Consider the following 23,324-nt stretch of genomic DNA (forward strand, 5'->3'; position numbering starts at 1 on the left):
TTGGTTTTGGGATCGGAACCTCAGCATAATTTAAACGGTTCATAAATCACCTGTTTTCTAAAGAAAATCCAGGTATCCTGTGTTACAGGTAGTTGCTAGAGGATTGCTTGGTGGTTGCTTTTGTACCCTAGGTGGTTGGTAGGGTGTTGCTAGTGTAGTTGTATCATGCTAAAATACACACAACTTTTGTTAATCTATTTTTCGAGAATTCTGCATTATATGGGTGTCAGTATCCTAAAAACAGCAGGGCGAGCTCATAGACATAAAGTAGAATAAAGGAGCAGGAGAAGAAGAAAGAAGAAGAAAAAGAAGGAGGAGGAGGAGGAGGAAGAGGAGCAGTGGAAGAAGAAGAAGAAGAAGAAGAAGAAAAAGAAGAAGAAAACGAAGGAGGAGGAGGAGGAGGAGAAGCAGTGGAATAAGAAGAAGTGGAGGAGGAGGAAGAAGAAAAAGCAGAAAAAGATTAAGAAGAAGCAATAAAGGGAACATAATAATTAGAAAACAAGAAGAAACGAAGAAGAAGCAGCAGAGGAAGAACAAGAAGAAGAAGCTTGAGAAGCTGAAGAAGAAGAAGAAGAAGAAGAAGTAGAAGAAGAAGAAGTTGAAGAAGAAACAGAAGAAGAAGAAACAGAAGAAGAATAACTTCTAGTAAATTATAAACCTACAACACCATGTACTAACAAATTTCCTATATATGGATTAGGTATTGCCTTATACTAAAATGCAACATGAACGATGGCTCACCATGAAAACCTTTTTTAGATAGCTGAAAAGAGAAAATGGGGAAAGGGGAAAGTCAGGGTGGTGGTATCAACAAACAAAAAACCTGTATACTCACTTTTAATACAGTAAATTTACACAGAATCGCTGATCTTGATGATGGTGACTAAAGCTTTCTTGTTCTTGTCCGTTTGCCTGCTTGTCACTGAGTGAAGTCATTCAGTTGCTGTTAATCCTTCTATCTTTCTTCATGCATTTCTCCTTCTCCTTCTCTCTGAGAAACCTGTCCTTATTCATGTGCTTCTCTCCGTCCTGCACGTTCAGCTGATTCTCTTAAGCTTTCCTCAGTTTAAGGCAAGATGTTAATTCTCTTTCCCCTCTCTCTAACGAAACACATAGACCCTGATCTAATCTGCTTAGCTCTCTCTCTCTCTCTCTTGCTCTCTCTCTCTTCTCAGCACCTCCTCCTTCGATCTTAGCAAACTCCTTCTATTTGTCTTTGATACAGCAGAGTCTGCTTTATGGATTGCTATCTAATTGATACTGTATTTCTAATATCTAGAACATTGTTAGCAATTGGATATTACTTGCTATTGTCTCATTTAAGTGTACAGAAATACCTACAATCATGCATATTTATCATACATATTAAAAATACATGTAATATGGAGATGCAATGTAATACTTTGATCTAATTGGCTGCAACTACATAAACCTGTCTCATGCACTTATTTCATTGGCTAGAGTGTTATGACATGCTTGTGTAGACAAAGAACAGAAGGTCTATGCAGATAATCAGATTACAAGGACTGAGAAAAAAGAAGGCTTAATGTGTGTGCGTGTGTGTGTGTGTGTGTGTGTGCACGTGCATTTGTGGGGGAGGTGACTGTAGGTGGAGGTGTGGTGAATGTATTTACATCAGCAGGTTTGTGTGTGTGTTGTATTATTGTAGTATTGTGTTGTATTGTATTGTTAACAGTTGTATTACTAGTTTCAACACCTTCATCAAACATTGGCCTGATCAACTGAAATCTTTTCAGAAGGTGCCCTAGAATGGGAAACTGTATTTACCTTAGCATAGTTAAATAATGAGAGTTCGGTACATGGAAGTGACATACTGTGAACCTCAAACACCGTTGTGTCCTCCTTCAAAAGCCTTTCTTTTTTTGTCTACATGAATAAAACACAGCTGTAAAACAGGCCAATTCCAAAACCTCAAAACTGTGACATAACAGTCTTGACACATTTTGTTTACACTCCAAAAAGTACATACACCCAGCCCACTAGCAAAAGCTTTTCAAGGATAAACGCAATGGCTGCTTCAGGAGAATATGGAAGTGACTCTAAAAAGACTAAATGCTAACGCTGACCAACCAGGTGAAGCACCGGGCAACAATTAATTTGCTCTACCGGAGAGAGTGAGCAAGCCATCTAGCCACCCAGCCAGCCAATCTTCAGGAGAATATGGAAGTGAGGCTAAACAGGCTAAATGCTAACACTAGCCGACCAGGTGACACACTGCTAAGAGGCAAGTAATGTGTTCTAATAAAGTTGATAAAGCTAGCGGTAGCTAAATCCGGGCCGGGGCAGCCAGCCCACCAATTGCATGCAATAGCCCAAGGTACTACATCACCATAGGCTAGACTAGGCTAAGCTATGCTATGCAGCTGTGGGTCATCATGGTGATGTAGAGCAGCAAATAAAAGCAGAGCTCATAATTCTTGTGTTTTATTCTGAAGCAAATTTCAGGGTTATAAATAGGCTTGTGAAACAGTTCCTGAGCACTTTTCACCTCCAAAGTCACAAATCTTCTATTTATACAACAAAGAACAACTTAAAAAAACACTCACTGAACAACAAACTGAATGCATTCTTTATTTTTATTTTTTTGTATTCCAATATAACTTTCTTTTACGATCTGCAGTGGTGTCACTAATCAAAGTGAATGATCTTCAGGTTCACTTCTACATTAAACATTAGTGAACACTGTTATGATTAGACCAGATTAGCAATTAATCTATTCATTTTGTCTGATAAGATTAGTTAGGTTTTATATTGTTACACCATCATACAGCTTATGGTTCTGATGCCTAACAGCTCGTATAATCAGTGGATCTCTGTTATTTCCAGAGTCATTCGTGTCAGGGTTGAAGAAGGCCAGAAGACACCCAGTAAAGCGCTGCCTGGTGAAGGAGAAGATATGAACCCGGGATATTGGGTCATAAAATGACACCTGTCCATCCTCATAACACACATATATGCCAATCCTTTGTGGTTGACTGCGGAGAGAGAGCAGTACTGATTCACCATCACACGCTCTGTACTCTTTCCCCCTTCTCAGGCAAATTGCCCAATAGCCATCCTTTGGGCTCAACGTGACTAAGCCCTTTCTTTTGACTGACTGTCTAGCCACACCCAGATCCCAAGCTGTCTTATTGGCCACTTCCACTTCCCAGTAGCTTCTCCACCTTGAGATGGGTTCTCTGGCAAGGACGCATGGTGCCGTATCAAAACGTTGAAGATCATCTGGAACATCCTGCTGTACATTTGCATCCTTTACACACTTCCCATCTGCAGAAACCACTAGCCAAGGGTTTGCTGTGCTTGGGTCAAGAGTCAAATCCACTGCAAGGGTAGAAAATTGTTGTTTAAATGTTAGAAGGTTGTTGGTTATTGCAAAAAATACGTACTGTATATTGTGTGTGATGCTATGATAAACTAGTTTCCCAAACATAGTTAGTGTAAGCAAAGCAGGCTTGGGAGTACAGTATAACAGTATAGAGTTAGCTAAGCAGGCTATATTAACATTCACATCTAAGACATTTAGCTGAAGCTCTTATCCAGAGAGACTTTCAAAAATGCTTCACTGTTTATTCAGGAAATATCCTTAGCTAGTTTGTATAGACAAGGATGAAAAGGTACTTAATGCTTAGATACTACTAAATACAAAAGTCAGTATGGAGATCCTAGCACTTAACACTACTTGGGTCTTCAGTTGGCATTTAAAGACAGCAAGCAACTCTGCTGTTCGGACACCCAGGGGAAGTTCGCTCCACCACTTCAGTGCCAGGACAGAAAAAAAGCCTGGATGTTTGTCCTACGTGGATCTTAAAGGATGGCGGGCCTAGCCAAGTCCTACTTGAAGCTCTAAGGGCTCTTGGGACTGATCAATGTTTGACCATTACCATCAAGAATGGAGGGGCTGGTCCATTCTTGGCTTTGTAAGCCAGTGTCAGGGTTTTAAATCTGATGCGGGCACCTACAAGGAAGGGAACGCAGCAGTGGAGTTACATGGCTGACCTTAGAAATGTTGAAGACAAGGCTAGAGAGTATAGTAGAGTATAATGGAGTATGTCTAAAGGTTAGAGAAGCAGGCTTGGAAGCATAGTATAGTATAGCCATGGTTTAAAGGTTAGGGAAGCATGCTTAGGAGTAAGTAAAGTATATAGTCAGCGTCTAGAAGTTAGCAAAGCAGGCATATACTGTATAATGCAGCAGTATATAGTAGTGTAGCAAAGTTGCCAGTTCAGTCATCTGTATTGGCAATAATTGGGGTTGGGAGAATGAAGGAACAGCACTTCTCCATCTACATTCACGACTGATGTGCCCTTGAGTACCTAACCCCCAGTTGTTCCCTCAGTTCTGTCCACCATGTGCTCGTGGCCCCTAGTTACTGCTGTGTGTTGACTACCACTGATGGGTTAAATATGAACTGCTGTGCAATAGCTATAAAGGATGATCTTAATCTATTTAATGGCATACAAGTCTTAACAGTCAGATGCCCCTTTAAGGCAAGATTACCGCTGTTTAAAAATGTAGGCTTCTTTTACCTGCATATTTGGATACTGCCTCAAGTTCTGTGAAAGAAAGTGAAAATGTAATTTTGGCCTGTGTCTGTAAACATTTTAATTTAGCTATACATTTGAATTTTCAATACTAAATTAAGTGTAATATACAGCATTGTGTCCTAAAAATATGATCATGTACTAAAAATGCATGTACTAAAAACTGCAGAAGGCAATACAGACCTCTATCTGTGATTTTATGTATCTGAATCCTCAGTAGCTCTTCTATGTGAGTCACTGCTTTTCTCAGCAGGCCCAAACAATGCACAGTGCTAACTCTGGTCTGGCTCCAGCCTTTAGTGCAAGGAACAGGACTTACAGATGAAACTACCTGTGGAAAAACATTGCATGAAAAACATGGGTCTGTGGCACCACACATTTGGGCAGCCCAGACTCACTGGCATCCTGGTAATCCTTTTATTTTAGAGTTCTTGTTTTTGTCTTTTCACTTTATTTACTTCATTTATACTGTGTGACTCGCCTTGCCCTCTTTTCTGCCATTTGTGGTCTTTATATCAGTGTTTGCTCCCAACAGTGTTTTGGTCTTTGTCTCAGCTCTAGCTCCACCCAGTCTTTAGAGTTTCCACCTGTGCCTCCTTTATAGTCATGTCCTCTTGTTGTGCTCCCTAGGGTCTTCAGGTTGTCTCAGGAGTTCTTATACCCTTGTGTTTGCTGAGTTCCTTTGGCTTGCATTGCAGAACGTTAGCTGTTACCAGCCTTGTTATTTTGTGCTCATCTGTATTTTCCAAGTATGAATTTAACATCTCCTTGGCTTTTTTGTCTTAAGAGCACAAATAAAGAAACTTTGCATTTGCATCCTGTCCCCTCACCCAGATATTGCACATTAATTCTACTTGGCTTTACTTTAAAAGGATCTCAATGCTCTATAGAACCATTTTTTTTTCTTTTGATTCCTCATATTTCTATATAGATTTGAACTTTACTAAATATCCCCTTTTTAGGAGTGGAGGTAAACCAAAGAATGCGCTTTTTCTAGCATTATTTCCAACCATCTTTAATAAACATAGCAACAGTTATGGAGTTGACCATAGTGTCCTAACAATCTCAGGCTTTTCCAAATGAGCACCAACCTGTAGGAGATGAAGGTAGTCCTCAGAGTGAATGAGCTGTTCCAGCTCTGAATCTTTACCCTTCAGTTTAGCAACTTCCATCTCCAGCTCCTTGATAAGCTCTTCAGCTTGTCTCTCTGCTGCTTTCTGCCTCTCCTCCATCGTCTTCAGCAGCTCAGCCCGACTTCTCTCAATGTAGCGAACCAGGCCATTGAAGACCTCCATACTGTCTACAATCTCTCTGTCAGTGTTTTCCTATTGGAAGGAGAACGTATGGATGTCTGTAATTAAACAGGCTATTTTGGTTACTGTGAATTTGTGCACATTTGAACACCTGTGTCAGGAATGGCTGCAAAGTAGCAGAATGCATTCATTAGAAGGGGCGTCCCCAAACATTTGAAAAGTAGTTTCTTGATACCAACTTTGGAAATCTATGACTATGCAAGATAAGTAAACTGTATGATGCATTCATGTTTAAAGTTTTATGTCAAATTTAAAGTCAGTTTGTTCTATTTTATAAAAAATGTGATCATATGTTGATCAAGCGAACAAACAGATCAAAGAGATCAAGAGAAACACTAATACAATTGAGCAGTTGACTTTACCCTGCTCAGTTGGATTGATTGTTTGAGCTCACTAGTCTTCTTCAGCCTCTCGCGGATCATCTGCTGGATATCAGACTGGGTTTTCAGCAGTTTGGTCTGGAAAGAGACATATGACAGAGAGATTTTTCATTAAACTTCTAATGAGCTACTGTATATAACTACAGCAACATACGGTTGCTGTGTAGTGCTTACAGTCTGTAGTAGGCAGAGAAAGATGAAAAAGAAAAAGAGCTACAGATGCATTAAGTTCTCAATGTTACATGTTATCAGTTCAAACCACAACAGTCAATGAGCTGTGTAGGTCCACAGGCTGCTAGCTCTTCCTTAAAGTTAGCTTCTAGTAGCTCAATACAGCCCCTAGCTACAGTTAAGTACTGAAATTATTTCTATTTCACAGAGGCATTGAACTGAAAATAATGTTATGCTGTAATAATCAGATCATTGTTAGAGGCTCCAAAGTTTAGTTTTTGTGTTCCTAAATATACTATGTCCGAACATTGGTGTAGATCCCTTCTGAGGCATGCTTCTACTTGTACCCAAGTTGCACTCATTGCTGATACAGATGTGCAAATGCACCCAGACAGCTTGTCTAGTCCCTGTAGAAAGGCATTGCCAATAGAAGAGTCCTGGGGTATAAATTCAGTATTGATCTGTGGAGCAGTGAAACTAGTAGAATGAAGGATGGTGTTTTCCATCCAATTTGTGGATGAGATGCAAGTGCATGTGGTGATCATCCAACATCCTTATCTTATTAACTCTATTTTTGCTGAATGCAATAAAATCCTCACAGCAATGCTCTGATATCTTGTAGAAAACCTTCCTAAATTAAATCTATTTTCATTGATATTGGAAGTAAAGTTGCTGACTTAAGACACATTGCTGTCATTTATGGCCCTTACCTTCCTCTCTGCCCACTCCCTTTCCACCGGTACAGCATGATGGGATTTGTGTTCTGTATCCGTGCACAACACACACACACAAGTCTGGTCATATCTGCAGAAGAGCTCCAAAGGTCTTTCGTGGTTCTTGCACATCCTCTCCTCCAGAGGGTGCCGTGCCTGCACCAGAGTGTGCTTGGTAAAGCGTGCTTCATGAGAAACCACATGCTGCTCACAGTATGACAGCAAACACACCAGGCAGGACTTCACAGCACGTAGCGGCTTTCCGGCCGGGCACAGGTCACACACAGCCACTTGGGCACCATGATCCTCCACTGTTGGTTTCCCTCTCTGTTCCCGTATCTGCCTGGCCATCTCTTCAGCAAAGAAATTCTCACAGAGCTCTGGTGGTGCCATAAAAACTGCTGCGCACTTGGGGCAGTGAGGGGAGCCAGTTGTCATCCACTGGGTTTGGATGCAGGAGAGACAGAATGTATGTCCACAGGGAAGGGAGACAGGCTGGGTGAAGACATTCAGACACACCGAGCACTGGAACAGGTCTTCAGATAACAGGGAACTTGACGAGGACATGACTAATGGCAAACATAAAGACAATTTGAGGGAAAATGAATGCCGGTGAATATTCTGACCAGGGGGATTTTTTTACATTTAATGTTTTGTGTAGTAGAACAAAATGATAAGAGATTAATGTATTATTAAAGACAGTTGAGAACTACTTGACTTTTTTAGTCAAACAGGGTAATAACTAACCTTGTAATAGTAGGCATGCAACTCATGACCATAAAATGGATAGGTCAATTCTGAATCTTGGGAATCTCTTGGGAATTCCCCAAAACAATTAATGTCAATTAACAATTAATGTTTCTAAAAACAATGAATGGCTCAAAACAATGCACCAACCAATAAGTTTTTTTTTTTTATCTGACAGTTGAGAACTGACAGTTATATTTGCCAGTTCACACAGACTAGTTGGGATATCAATCAAGCTCTTTGTAAAATATCCTTTTTTTATTGTATTATATTGTCCATTACTGAAAGTTATCACTCATTACAATCAGATTCAGTATGGGTCAACATAATTTTGAATAGACCTTAGGGGTCTGAGACTCATGACTCTCAGGCCTGGTAATCCAATTCTACCAACCTTATCTCAAGTTGTAAAAACCCATACAACGGGACAAAGTCCAGCCATAGATCTTGTGTGCACACAGTATTCACATGGTGTTATTCAAACATATAAGAAATCAATTTTAGTTTGTATATATGAACTCATTCTCAGGGCATCAGAGTGCTGCCATACTCAACAAAGCCTGAGGTCATTGTAAGATCTCACCTGAGAACAGGAGTGTGCAGAAGTCAACAAGTGCCCAGGACCAGCTAGCCGCAGTTATCAAGTTTCACTCCTGAATGACTGTTGGAGTAAGCTCCACCTTCCCACACCTACCTACCTACCTACCTACCTACCTCATTAACCCTTTCCCCTCAGCTCAAAAAGAGCTTTAGGGAAAGGATTTGGTTGGGGAATCATTTATTATTTATCATTTATTATTATTTATTATATACATTCTGTTCTTGTTTTTCACATGTTCAGGATTTGTGATGAGAAGCAGGATACAAGACCATAAAGACAAAACACCAACATAAGGAGATCTGTTGACACATATTTCTTTATTTCTTTACTTGGAAAAAACACAGTGTTTCACAGTTGCCCATAGGCACATAGCGCAGCCCACTCTATGTGATATGATGATGACCTCTGTTATCCTGGAGAGGCTTGGAGGAGACCTGCTGCTCCTTTTATGTATAGGAGGAGCCAGTTGAGGTGGATTGGACAACTGATAAGAATGCCTTCTGGTTGTCCTCCTTTGGAAGCATACAAAGCACAGCCAACTGGATGAGATCCTGAGGAAGACCCATGACCTGTTGAAGGGATTATATATCCTGACTGCTTCAGGAGGAGCTGGTGGAAGTGGCTGAGAACACTTAATATTTGGTTAAATGTCCCTTAGCAATTTGGACCTAGCATACCTTTCACTTAACATATTTCTCAAACACAATATATCCCATACTGCAACATCAGCAATGTTCACCAAAGCCACTGTAACCTAATGTAACACCAACAATGTTTACCAAAGCCACTGTAACCTACTGTAACACCAAACATATTAAACACTGTAGACACTGTAACCCATACTGCAACACCAAAGATGTTCACCAAATGCACTGTAACCTACTGTAACACCAAGAATGTTCACCAGAGCCACTGTAACCTACTGTAACACCAAACATGTTTACCAAAGCCACTGTATCTTACTGTAACACCAGAAATATTCACCAGAGCCACTGTAACCTACTGGAACGCCAAAGATGTTCACCAAACGCAATGAAACTTACTGTAGCACTAAAATGTTTACCAGAGGCACTGTAACCTACTGTAACACCAGAAATATTCACCAGAGGCACTGTAACCTACTGTAACACCAGAAATATTCACCAGAGTCACTGTAACCTACTGTAACACCAAACATGTTTCCCAAAAGCAATGTAACTCATACTGCAACATCAACAATGTTCACCAAACCCACTGTAACCTACTGTAACACAAGAAATATTCACCAGAGCCACTGTAACCTACTCCAACACCACAAATGTTCACCAGAGCCACTGTAACCTACTCCAACACCGCAAATGTTCACCAGAGCCACTGTAACCTACTGTAACACAAGAAATATTCACCAGAGCCACTGTAACCTACTCCAACACCACAAATGTTCACCAGAGCCACTGTAACCTACTCCAACACCGCAAATGTTCACCAGAGCCACTGTAATGTACTGTAACACCGCAAATGTTCACCAGAGCCACTGTAACCTACTGTAACACAAGAAATATTCACCAGAGCCACTGTAACCTACTCCAACACCGCAAATGTTCACCAGAGCCACTGTAACGTACTGTAACACCGCAAATGTTCACCAGAGCCACTGTAACCTACTGTAACACAAGAAATATTCACCAGAGCCACTGTAACCTACTCCAACACCACAAATGTTCACCAGAGCCACTGTAACCTACTCCAACACCGCAAATGTTCACCAGAGCCACTGTAACGTACTGTAACACCGCAAATGTTCACCAGAGCCACTGTAACCTACTCCAACACCGCAAATGTTCACCAGAGCCACTGTAACCTACTCCAACACCGCAAATGTTCACCTGAGCCCCTGTAACGTACTGTAACACCGCAAATGTTCACCAGAGCCACTGTAACTGTAACACCGCAAATGTTCACCAGAGCCACTGTAACTCCACTGCTACTCCAACACCGCAAATGTTCACCTGAGCACCTGTAACGTACTGTAACACCGCAAATGTTCACCAGAGCCACTGTAACGTACTGTAACACCGCAAATGTTCACCAGAGCCACTGTAACCTACTGGAATGCCAACGATGTTCACCAAACGCAATGTAACTTACTGTAGCACTACAAATGTTTCCCAAAGGCACTGTAACCTACTGTAACTTCCTATAATTGCTCATTGATGGGAGGGAAATCGCAAGTGTAATCCGGGAACCAGTGATCAAACAGATTAACAGAGGGGACGTCCATTCACAGTGGGAGCGTGTCCCAGATGCAACAATAATGTCGGAAGCGATGTTTTATGCCCTGCGGATTAGTAGCTAAGAGGTGGGAGGTCGTCGAAGCTCCTGCTATTCTGTCTGAAAGAAACACAGTCAGTGCGCTTGGTGTTAATGAGGCAGCCGATCTAACCGCAGACAGAAATCCAGACACAGTTTTACCAGACTGAGAAAAAAGAGAACTGCTGCTGACTGATTCGGCATCAGTTTTCAGATGTATGGATTAATATGCTATAGATGAGCAGATGTGGCTGGGGAGGGGGGCCAGAGAGAGATTAGAGCAGCAAGCTGCGCTTTGGTGATTTGACAGCGCTTTAGCTTAAAGAGAAGCGGAGGGAGGGGTGGGGGATGACATTCTTCATTATATAGAACGGCTGAGAAAAGAGGGTCTGCCTCGGGGCTTGTGGGGATATTAAGGTGTACTGTTGTGCAGAGATCGTTGTGCTGAAGTGGTTAACTTTGGAAAGGTGGTGGGCTACCTGACGCACATTTAGCGCAGGGCTGGGAGAGAGGAGAACTGCTTTTCTGGTAAGGCTTGATGTTTACTTTCAGCATGTGTCGTATTATGCAATATAAGAGGGTTTAGTGGGGATTTGGTGAGCAGTCCACTGTCTTATTTCGTCGTATATAGGCTACACACATAAACAGCCAAACAAATAGCCTCACCGTTGGGGATTTCTTCAGCAAGTGAGTCACTAACCTGTTGCTGCAGAGTGAGGTGGGCTTCGTGGGCGCTTTCGTTTGTGATAGATGACGGTTTCTGTCTGCAGAGGCTCTGGCTGTTTCTGCTCATTCCTGTGATCTTGTGATTAACGTTCAGTCGATGAGCAGTTTGTTTGGAAGTTCTGAATTTCAGCTGAGTCTCAAGCAAAGCAACGTTGATTAAGATGTTGAGATGTAGACTTTATTACTTCACCTTTTCGTAAGATTTAGGCTATAGAAAGAATGAACCAGGTATCATTATTATTGCTTGACTTAATTAATATCCAATCAAAATCTTTCTAGTTGTCCCAGTTTACTTGCTCGGTGCTCATCAATGCACAAAGCTCAGGTCTGCGTCACCTGGGTCCTGAAAATAAAGGTGCTACAAAGGGTTCTTTGATCATGTTACAAAAATAAATGGTTTTGGTCACATGAAAAAACATTTTTGCAAATGAGATGTGAGTGAGAGCCTTACAATGGGGAAATAACCTTTACATCCACATCTTTAAGCCTTTAAAAGGTTCTCTTTTACTAAAACAGTTCACCATGGATCCAAAAATGGTTCTTATATGGCTCTGCTCAAAGAACCTTTCTTGGCACCTTTATTTCAAAGAGTAATGTGTGAACTGTCTCCACCAACATCAAAATACAGACCACCTGCAGGTGGTGACGGGACGTGTATGTGGGAACTAAGTAGACGCCTGGCTTTAGTGGTCAGTGATGAGCAGGATCAGGGATGCAGGCTAAAGGGTTCCTGTAATCAGAGCAAAACTAGTTCATCTGATCTGGACACTGTGAGCATCACTACTATGGACAAAGCAGCAGTACTGTTCCTATAGGCACAGCCTAACCTCCCACAAGCTGTTCAGAAGTACAGTTTATTGGAGTGGTAATATCTGTTTTTATTGGTGGCAGAGATTCTCTAGTGCCTTGGGCCAGCAAAATAAGTGGGCGTGGAGGAGGTGGAGCGGGCATGGGCAAGGAGTGGTGCCCAGTGTTTATTTAAGCTCTAGTTCTAGGCTTCTGGATTAATTCTGATTATAATCTTGTTATGTGTTAGAGAGAGAGAGAGAGAGAGAGAGAGAGGGGGGGGGGGGAGGTAGAGAATCAAAGAAAGAAAGTGAGAGACTCAGATAAACATATAAAGAGAGGGGTGGATAGAAAGAAAGAAAGAGAGAGTGAGAAAGATATAAATAAAAAATAATTATATATATGATAGATAGAACAATATATATATATATATATATATATATATATATATATAGATAGATAGATAGATAGATAGATATATATATATAGAGAGAGAGAGAGATTTATATATAGATAGAGAGAGATAGCGAGAGAGAGAGAGAGAAAGCGAGGAAGGGAGGGAGGGAAAGCAAGGGAGGGGAAAGATGGTGGGTCCCAGGGTGGGATAGAAGTGGAAAAGAGAGAAACACTAAGGATTAGGGTCAGCCATGTTAGGCATCTGGCAGACACACACAGGCATGTACACTTGTATATACAAACACAGTACTACAACTCAGCTATATTAAACCATGTCACAGCTTAAAAAAACTATTGTCACACAAACACTGTTTAAAACGTTAAGGTCTCATGACTACAGCATACAAATACATACTTACAGCTGATGAAAGTATAGTTAATAAAAAATAAAAGGCTGTAAATACTGACTGTAAGAAGCCTTGTGTTTCTGTGAGTCAGTGACCATAATCCTTCAAATGCTGTTTTTATGGGTCCTACATGTTTAGTGTTGTTATCCCCATTTAATATCTTGTGACGTCTAATTTATTGTGTGTATATCTTCTGAATCATAATATCTGGGTAAACATCATTAAAACTTCTGAATTTGTGCTGTAATAGGAATAGCATTGTGTTTTTGCTCTTTTTCACTTAATAACACAAACATTAATTGTTCTTTATTATATATATATATATATTAAGTTGTTCTTTCCATTATCAAATTCTGGATGAATGGACCAATATTTTTATTTTTACAATTTTTATGCTGTGTTTCTGACTGTAGTGGTAGGTGCCATGAGGCTGGCCAGTATGGCGCTCCGTGTTCGGCGCACTGCTGAACCAGCAGAAAACGAACCAGAACCAGAGCCGGAACCAGAACCAAAACATGAACATCATCCTGCTCCTCTAGCTCCTCCCTCTCATCACAACTATGACACTATGAAGAGCAAATTCATGAATGAACTGGAGCATCTGCCACGTGAGTAATGCCACCTGATTGTGAAGCTGCTCTATTTGTAAGGGTAAACACTATTAAAATGCATTTAGTTCATTTAGTTTCCAACTTTAACCACATAACATTTCCAACTTTAACTATAGACAGTTCCAACTGTACCTATAGAAAATCACTGTAGAAAACTACAACTACATACAGATTCCAATTCTAACTACACATAGTTTTCAAATTTTACTACATTCAGTTTCCAACTTTAACTATAGACAGTTCCAACTTTAACTATAGACAGTTCCAACTGTAACTATAGACAGTTTCCAACTGTACCTATAGAAAATCACTGTAGAAAACTACAACTACACACAGTTTCCAAATTTTACTACATTCAGTTTCCAACTTTAACTACGTTCAGTTTCCAATTCTAACTACACATAGTTTCCCAATTTAACTACACACAGTTTCCAAATTTAGCTACGCAGGTTCCTACTTTAACATACATAGTTTTCAACTATAAACTATAATAACTTTAACCACAGCTTCTAACTATTACTACATACAGTTTCCAACAATGACTACATACAGTTTCCAACAATATGCAATGAAATATACTCTGATAATAAAGCATTGTTTTGGAATCACTTAGGATAGGTAGGTATAGGTATGCTGCTTGTAGAATGCATATTTTAAGTCATATCTAAAGCCTGAAAAAAGTTTAATCAAATCCTAAAAACCAAGTGTCATTATATACCTTATAATTACTAGATGATAATCTTGTAACATCATCAATACCTGAACCATTAAAAACTGTGTACACCTAATTTATTCATTGAACCATATGTACACACTCTTCCATTAGAAATATACATGTAAAGCATACATTTATAATATCTTTCACTGATTCAGCATAAAACATAACTGGATCTAACATGATCATTTAGTTCAGAATCATTTAGTGTAGTTTAATCATTGTTAATTCAGAAAAGTGGTTGTTTATTGATGTAATACAGTACTAAAAACTATCACTGTATTACATTGGCTATTTATGAATTATTTATTTATTAATAAAGGTGTAATAGACAGGACATAGGAACCAAACTGAGTAGTGGAGTTTATATCTGCCTTGCTGCAGTTAATATGAACCTATGAGCATTAAGTGTGAATGCTCCTCGAGTAATGAGTGACAGAGGCTATCCTCACTCTAATCTTTAAAGCTATGCTGAGAGCTTCCAATCCTCTTTACTTCATCACATCTATCAAATGGGGTAAATATTGCTGTAAATATTTGGTGAGACTATGTATGCTGTGTGCGAGTGTACATCTGCAAGGTTAGACATTGGGAAAAAGGAACAGCAACAGTAAAGCAAATGTGAAATATTACCAGTGCAGAAGCTTGTGCATGAATGCTTACACTGTCTGCAAGCTCATTAAGAACAATGCTGATTCTGCATTTAAAGCTCCATTATACTTTTCTATGCAAGTCTTAGTTCATCATATTTGCTTTTTTTAAAAGTTTCTTTATTTCACATAAACTCTTTCTAGTCAGATGCTCTATGAATATGTGCAATGTTAAACTCAACAGGCTTAGAAATTACAAGCTTGCAGTAGCTTGCGAGTCTTGCAGTATCGTTTGTCTAGATGGATGAAAAGTGGTGGATTCAATTAGGGCTACATAACTATTGGGAATTTTCAGCTGTTCATATCTTTTTTTTGTTCAATCAGAAGTCTGTCTAGGAGAGCCATGTGAGATGACCATCTCTGTCAGAAAATACAATCTTTTTTAAACACTCATTAAAATGAGCCATGCATTTACAAGGTCTTCTGTTATAGCTTCAATCGCCCCCTAGCTATTATTATCATTCATAATATTTAATAATTGGTATAATATTTAATAGTTGGTATATTCTGTATATTAATGGCTTAGTAGTAATATTCACTTAGTTCTGTAATGCTACTCTTTATTAAACATCTGTTGAATGTTGTAGGTGTTAATGTAGGTAACATAATGGGATATGTAGTAGTCTATTATTTATAATTACATGCATCAATCATAATTTTGAACATTGTTATGCTGGTCAGTGTGCAACCCTGTTCACTTTCTGTTCCAACTCTGCCTCCTTTGAATTTCTTTGAAGCCGCTAATTGAGGTGGACTGACGACACAAATGCAAGAAATGAACATTAATTGGTATCAGAGTATCTGTTTTGCTTATAAAACCATTAATTAGGCCCCCATTCCACTACTTTCCTATATTTGCCTCATTAGTGAGGCAGCAGCACAGCGTTTGACTGCACACATTTGTTGACTTCAGAGCAAACTGAAAGCTTATGTGACTAATGGGCCCATAGACTTTCTGTATCCTCAAACTTATCCTCATTTTTTTTTCAAACTCTCTTAAAATCTTTCAGATGTGTTGTGACATAATAGTAATAACAAATAAAACAACAGTTTCCAAAAGAGTCCTCCTTTCTAAAAATCAGGCAAAATCCAACCCCTACTATAAAAACATTATTGCCCATATTAAATGGAACCTGAACTTAATGATGCAGTTACTTCACAACAGAAACCGATAAAGCTTTGAGATCACTCTCTGAACACGAACAGTAATGCAGCACAGTCACAGTCAGAGAGAGTTGTCCTTGATGTCATCTTTTACCTGTTGCCATGGAGACTGACCTGCGCTCTATGTCTGTCTGTGCAGTTCCCATGTGGGCAGTGGGAGCCATTGTGGTGGTGGTCCTGGTTCTTGTGGCCTGCTTTATTTTTTGCTTTTTTAAGAAGTGCTTTGGCAAGAAGAAGAAGTCCAAGAAAGCCAGAGAAAGAAAGGGAGCTGCACGCCGCAAGAAAGGAGGAGAGGAAGGGGAAGTAGGAGGAGGACCGAAGGTATGAAATTAGCAGAAAATGTCAAATGACCCTGAAAACTTTTTTGAGAAAAATGAAACTTTAAAAAGCGAAATTATAAAACATTTATTTGTTTACTACGTTATGCTAGTGATCTTACTTTAGTCAACAAGCTTCTCTGTTGGTTTTATAAAGTAAAATTGACCCAAATATTAAGAAAATAGTCAAACTCAGTAACTATTAGTTCAACACAATAAATCGTATTGGCATAGCTACATCAACAACCTGTTCAGTTGATGAATTAAAATTGTATTGTGAAAATTAAAAGAAATTTGAATGATTAGACATTATCTAGCTGATACGCAAATCATTGAACTTTCAAGCTATTTCATAAAACCATTTGTAATTTCAAACCAGTGCCTGAGCACTAATAAGAAACATTTTGTCAGCTAAGCAACAGGGTTTGGTTTGGTTGTTACCTATTAATGAAAGAACACAGTCTTTATACTAATGCATCCTTAAATGTAGGACAGTTAATGCTATTGTAAAGCTGAGCAAGTAAGTAAGTAATTAAAACTAATAAGTGCAGCTTATATAACTAAATTAATTAAGCTACCTTTGCTAGTTGATCAAAGCCATTTAACAACCCTTTCCCTCAATTTAATAAATCACTTCAGTAGAGGGAGCACTTTAGTTAAACTGCAGGAACAATTAATTACATTGAGGGAACAGTTTACCTTAATACTTCAGGGACTCTGTACAGATCAGTTATCCTGATCATTAGACCAAAATCTCAGCAGAAACATATTGTATCATTAGATATATATATTTACATTTGTATTTACTAGTTATGGTACACAAATTAAGTATTTGGATCATATGTACCCAGTGTGTTTGCAGTAAATAACATAATCTTAAATAATAAATTAAAAAATATGAATTTGTCACTTGTTGCATATTTCAGTGAAATCTCTACTATTGACTCATTAACTCTCATTTTTCTTTACCGTCCAGCAAGAAGAAGGAGAGAAAAAGGAAGGAGAGGAGCAGAAAGAAGAACAGGAGCACCTAGGAAAGCTGGAGTTTTCTTTGGACTACAACTTTACTGAAGCTCAGGTACTATGATGTTCAATGTTGTACAATGTACAGTGCTGTTTAGTTAGCAACTATTCAAATTACCAACTATATAAAGGCTTGAGGTAGATATATGAGGTAGGTCTAGCATTAGGTAAATACAGGCTTAAATTGCTGGTGTTTATGAGAATAAATATATCTCATGTTGCATCATTAGGAAATGATGGGCTGAAATGAACTAAAACAGGAAAATATCTAAAGTAATAAGGAGACTTTTTTCTTATTCCAGCTTATAGTAGGAGTACTGCAAGCACAGGATCTGGCTGCTATGGACATTGGAGGCACCTCTGACCCATATGTAAAGGTCTACTTGCTCCCAGACAAAAAGAAGAAGTTTGAGACCAAAGTCCAGCGCAAAAACCTCTGCCCCGTGTTCAATGAGACCTTCATCTTTAAGGTTTCACTTTGATCATTCAGTTGTTTGTCTGTGTGTGTCATTCCGGGCTTGAATGTATGCAGGCCTTAATTAGAGCATTCATTTATTTCACTAATGCAGATGTAGATTAGTGTTGTGTCTTCATGTTGTGGTTTTTGATTAATAGTTTGTTTAAAAGTCTGCTTCCCTGATGTTTTTGTCTTTTTCTATGTTGGAATTTGTGACGCTCTTCATGTGTGTGTGTGTGTGTGTGTGTGTGTGTGTGTGTGTGTGTGTGTGTTTAGCTGTCTATCTTGGTCTCTGTGTGTGTGAGACTTTGTAGCAGCATGTGGTGCAGTCCCAGCCTCATGTCTCTTCATGCATAGTGTCCTGACCTCCCAGAAGCCCCTGCTTCCCCACCGTAGTTTTGTCGTACATTCTATGGTTGACAGCAGTGCAGGTATTACTGAGCATCAGTTTACAATTAGAAACAGTTAACATTCCTCTTTGGCTTTTGTTGTCACGCAAAAGCCTCAGTTTTTCCCATTTTTAACTTTTTGATGTTTTCTGAATCTGCCAGTTGTTCACTGTATTGTGGTCGGAATGTCATGATGAATGGACCAATAGAAATGCTCCTACATGACTTGGAAAGTCATTTTTATATTGACTTCTATTGAAAGTTAAGAAGATGCAAGTTTTTTGCATGACAGTTTTGAATGTTAACAGTGTTTAGAGTTATTAGTGTTAACTGAAATTTCTCTGGACTTATGATTTATGCTCTCTCTCTCACTCTCTCTCTCTCTCTCACACATACACACTCTGTGATCTCCTTTCCTCTCTTTCAGATCCCATATGCTGAGTTGGGTGGTAAGACTTTGGTTCTTCAGGTGTTTGACTTTGACCGTTTTGGTAAACATGATGTGATTGGCCAGATTAAGATTCCTATGAATAGTGTAGATCTTGGACAGCCACTGCACCAATGGAGGGACCTGGAAAATGCAGAGAAAGAAGAGGTACAGCCAAAGTCTTCTGTTATTCTTGATGCATTATTGTTTAATCCACCTGTTTGTTTGCTACAAAAGTAATGCTCAGTCTTTCTCACTACTTAGGAAGACCTGTATATCTACTAATTCATGTAATTATTTCATCAACTAATTGAGTTACAGCAATGTAATACATAAAATGGTGCAAATTTCGGCCAGCAGCTTTAGGTAATGTTCCCATTAACCATCAGAATGGGGGGAATGTGATTTTGAGTGCCAGACAGTCTAGTTTGAGCATTTACGTGATATCCTAGGAATTTCAGCACAACAATTTCTAAAGTTTGAAATAAAGAAAAGAAAAAAACATCCAGTGATCCAGAGAACAGAAAATGACCAGACAGGTTAGAGCTAACAGGATGGCTACTTAAACTCAGATAACGCCTCGGAACAACTGTGGTGATCTCAAAATGCACAACAGCAGAAGATAGCGTCTGGTTCCACATCTGTAAACCAAGAACAGAACAGTGGGCACAGGCTGTCCAATAGTGGACAGCTAAAGACGAGAAGCATAGTCATATATAGAGAAGCATAGTCATATATAATGAATTTTGATTTCTGCTGAGGCACACCATAGGTTCAGAATTTGGTGCAAATAGCATGAATCCATTGGCCCAACCTGCGTTGTGTCAACAGAACAGATTTAGGTAATGGTGAGGAGATGTTTTCTGGCCAGTCAATTATCTTGAATGAATTTGAGCATTGTTGCTGATCATGTGCAGCCCTTCAGAACCACTATTTGCCCATTTTTCCAATGGTCTTTCAAACTGGTTTATAAACATGACAATTATTTTAGTGATCTGGATCCAAGGTCACTGGATCAGAATCCAATGGATCATTTTTGAGCTTTGGTAAAATGGGAGATTTGCAGCTTTAAAGTGCCTGATAGCTGTGCAGAGACTGCATGATTGATACATGAAAAACAGTTTTTTCAGAAATAGGATTATATTGCTATTTGCATCTTCAGTGGCAGCTTAGTTATTTTTAAATCCTCCTCTTCCAGCAGTGTTAGACAAATGAAATTGTGCAAGATACAGAGCAAAGTAGAATCCCCTGCAAACCTTTGCTTATGTTCTGTTGCTAAGTAACTAGTGGGCTTGCTGCTTCCATTGCTAAGATTATTTGCATCTTTGTTCTTGACCGTAGAGCCCTTGATGTCTGTAGGTCTATGAGCGACTCTGCGGGATCTTGCAACCACTGATGAAAACTTATTATCCAGTTAGATATGCCCTTGTTTTGGGGATGCATGTTTGTAATTCCTGCTGCTTGATTAAGACGCTGAGCAAGAACTGTTTTCTAGAAATAAATGAGCATTTGTCATGGCCTATAGTGCTACATCTATAGAGTTACAGTTACATCCTGTGTAAGCCTACATTCAAACTGTTAAGATAATTTGTTAAAATGCAAATTTCAAATCAGTCTGTCTTTGTCTTGCTGTCTTACAGCAAGAGAAGCTGGGTGATGTCTGTATCTCTCTGCGCTATGTCCCCACTGCTGGTAAACTCACTGTCAACATCATGGAGGCCAAAAACCTAAAAAAGATGGATGTAGGTGGTTTATCAGGTACCTATCCTCAGCTTTACCTGATTTATCTTTTTTTAATTCTCTAATGAAGAAGGTAAAAATAATAACACCTCCTGTGATTCTTCATGTTTCAGATCCTTTTGTCAAGATTGTGTTGCAGCACAATGGCAAGCGGCTGAAAAAGAAGAAAACCACGGTTAAGAAAAACACACTGAATCCGTATTTTAATGAGAGCTTTAGCTTCGAGATCCCATTCGAACAGATACAGGTAAGCTTATCCGTGCATGTGCAACTAATTTTCATTAAAGCTTGTGCATGGTATGTATTAAAACAGAACAGAGACATCTTTGAGGTCAACAAAGGCCTTTTTGACAAGTTAGTTGGGGCAAGAGAGCTTAGTAAAGTTTTAGTGAATGTGGTAGCTTTGCTGTTAGTGGCTTGTTTCTCAGCACCAGTAATTCCAGACTGAGGTTTGTTATGAGTTAACGTACACTCCTAAAACTAAAGGTGTTACGAAGGGTTCTTTGAGCGATGCCATAGAAGCACCATGTTTGGTTCCATAAAGAGCAATTCTTGTAAAAGAGATGTGAGTGTGAGCACACTTTAAATATCTTCTTCAAACCCTTTTAAAGATTCTTCACACATGCTGTACAACCTTTTTACAAAAATGCAGTCAATTCTATGGAACCAATAAAAAACAACCAAAAAACAATGAGTGTATGAAGAACTCATGAACTGGTGGTTTTAGAGTTCTTTGTGCTCTAGGTTATAAATTAAATTCCTAACTGTTCTCTCCCAATCCAGAAAGTCCAGCTCCTCATCACTGTTTATGACTATGATAAGCTGGGGAGTAATGACGCTATTGGCAAGATCTTCATTGGCTTTGGAGCAACTGGCGTTGGCCTACGCCACTGGTCAGACATGCTGGCTAATCCCAGGCGTCCTGTGGCCCAGTGGCACACCCTCCTACCTGAGGAAGAAGTGGAGGCTGCACTGAAAGCACCTCATCGCTAAACGCAACCATCCCAACCATAGATCCAGCTTCCCCATAATCTCCTCCCAGTTGACAGCATGACAGTCAGTGTGTGACCTTGAACTCAATTTGGTGTGGTCAGGGGTGATCAGTTTATTGTTATCCTGAGCTATAAATCTTGTTTACAGTAGTCAGTGACACAGGCCTGACAATAAAAGTTTTGTCATTAAATTTTGTCATGGCTGCTTTTCTTAGGCAGAATTATTCTTTTATAAATCAGCTGACTTTCGTTTGTGGCTCTCTCGTGGCTGTTTTGTGTTCTGTGAATGTTGCAGTATAGTGTGTTGGTTTTTTCAAATGAGACGATCGTCATATCCAAAGTGAGTGATGTCAGTCCAGATTGTCGTGGTGACCTTGACTGGTTGACCTTGTGTGGTTTCCTCCATGATTTGATGAGATTGGTGATGTCTTAAATGTGTGGTTGTGAATAGTATCTGCAGAGGTGACAGTGCATAACTGGCAGTCTAGATGATATTTTTGTTCCAGATAGATGCTCTATGCTAAACTGATATATGCAAACAACAAAAAAATAGAAAAAATGTCCAAAGTGTTGGACTTTGGAGTTCATGTTAAGACCCTGTTTAAGCTGTATAGATTTCAGGACCACTTGTATATAGTAATCTGTATACTGTATTGTTCTGTATCACAGCTATTACTGCTTGAATGTGGTAGCTTTGCTATTAGCACCACTAACCTGTTTCTCAGCGCCAGTAATTCCAGACTGGGGACCGATGAACTGGTGGTTTTGGTGTTCTTTGTGCTCCAGGTAGTAAATGAAATTATTATCTCCAGCTTCCCATTACTGTTAATGACTATGACAAACTGGAGAGTAAAGACCTTCAAGACTTGCAAAACCTCCATTGGCTATGCAGCAAGTGGTGTTGGCCCACATCACTGGTCAGACATGAGAGATAAATTGCTGTGAGATATTTTTCCCATTTTGAGATTCTTGAATCTTAACGTTTTATTTGTATCTGCACGCTGCATGAAATGAGTCATTAAATCACATTTTGTTTGCTCTGTTGTTCTTTCTATAGAATTGTAAAATTGTTGTATGGAACTTCTTTCCACAGATCTTCCAAAATAAAACACCACCAAGTGGTTTTTGGATACACAAACTGGCTCAAGGCCTACAGATTTGTTGGTGAAGGGACTGGTTGTATAAAAAGCTTTTTTTCATTCAATTCAGCGGCGGTTAATGAAACCTCTGCTGTGTCTGAGCCAAACCTGTGAGGCAGTGAAATGGCCGTGGAGAGGATGCCATTTTCATCCACATTTAGCTCTAAATATATCCCTCACTGATAACCGAGCCACTAAGATAATGTGATGGAAATCTAATTTCAAATCTCTCTCTCTCTCTCTCTCTCTCTCTCTCTCTAGCTCACTCACTCACACTCTCCCACACACACACACATTTACATGCACTGATTTGAGCAAAGGCACTAATCTCACATGCAAACAAAGGTAACATTGGATTCTTGTGTCTTTGTCCAAGTTGTCCAAACACTTTTTTAAAAAAAATTAGGCTTCTTTGAGGGTTGTCATAGAAGAGTCACTTATGATTTTGTAAAGAACCATGTGTGTAATGAAGATTTTACAGTGTAAAGAACCTTTACATCAAGTGAAGACTTTTTAGACTCTTTAGATTCACACTCACTATTTCCATTATACCCGTGATTATTTACTGAACCAAAAGTTGCTCAAAGTACCATTTAAAACTTTGTGACT

At 39.3% G+C, this 23,324-nt stretch overlaps 2 protein-coding genes across 3 annotated transcripts; one reads left to right on the top strand and one right to left on the bottom strand.

Moving 5' to 3' along the window:
- Positions 1 to 2,767: 2,767 nt before the first annotated feature.
- btr33 (bloodthirsty-related gene family, member 33) lies at positions 2,768 to 7,706 on the bottom strand. The gene is made up of 6 exons (XM_072658701.1): positions 7,137 to 7,706; positions 6,238 to 6,333; positions 5,654 to 5,887; positions 4,746 to 4,893; positions 4,548 to 4,574; positions 2,768 to 3,342 (listed from the first exon to the last, which is right to left on the bottom strand). Exons 1-6 carry the CDS (start codon positions 7,704 to 7,706, stop codon positions 2,768 to 2,770), a joined length of 1,650 nt encoding a protein of 549 aa, XP_072514802.1.
- A 3,431-nt stretch (positions 7,707 to 11,137) lies between these two features.
- syt5b (synaptotagmin Vb) lies at positions 11,138 to 22,681 on the top strand. Of its 2 annotated transcripts, XM_072658714.1 has the most exons (9): positions 11,138 to 11,304; positions 13,505 to 13,699; positions 16,371 to 16,552; positions 17,525 to 17,626; positions 17,874 to 18,041; positions 18,845 to 19,012; positions 20,485 to 20,602; positions 20,698 to 20,831; positions 21,368 to 22,681. In XM_072658714.1, the coding sequence occupies exons 2-9, from the start codon at positions 13,516 to 13,518 to the stop codon at positions 21,575 to 21,577; spliced, it is 1,266 nt and encodes a 421-aa protein (XP_072514815.1). In that variant the 5' UTR covers positions 11,138 to 11,304; positions 13,505 to 13,515; the 3' UTR covers positions 21,578 to 22,681. The 2 variants fall into 2 exon arrangements, with proteins under 2 accessions (XP_072514815.1, XP_072514824.1); XM_072658723.1 differs by lacking the exon at positions 17,874 to 18,041.
- Positions 22,682 to 23,324: the final 643 nt, after the last annotated feature.

This window comes from Salminus brasiliensis, chromosome 1 (assembly GCF_030463535.1).
Source record: "Salminus brasiliensis chromosome 1, fSalBra1.hap2, whole genome shotgun sequence".
NCBI lineage: Eukaryota > Metazoa > Chordata > Actinopteri > Characiformes > Bryconidae > Salminus > Salminus brasiliensis.

Coding starts and splice junctions, on each gene's coding strand:
- btr33 (XM_072658701.1), bottom strand. CDS start 7,706: ATGTCCTCGTCAAGTTCCCTGTTATCTGAAGACCTGTTCCAGTGCTCG. Junction 4,894..5,653: donor ACTACCTTCATCTCCTACAG/GTTGGTGCTCAT, acceptor GTTTTTCCACAG/GTAGTTTCATCTGTAAGTCC. Junction 4,575..4,745: donor ACATAAAATCACAGATAGAG/GTCTGTATTGCC, acceptor TTTCTTTCACAG/AACTTGAGGCAGTATCCAAA.
- syt5b (XM_072658714.1), top strand. CDS start 13,516: ATGAGGCTGGCCAGTATGGCGCTCCGTGTTCGGCGCACTGCTGAACCA. Junction 13,700..16,370: donor TGAACTGGAGCATCTGCCAC/GTGAGTAATGCC, acceptor CTGTCTGTGCAG/TTCCCATGTGGGCAGTGGGA. Junction 20,603..20,697: donor GGATGTAGGTGGTTTATCAG/GTACCTATCCTC, acceptor TTCATGTTTCAG/ATCCTTTTGTCAAGATTGTG.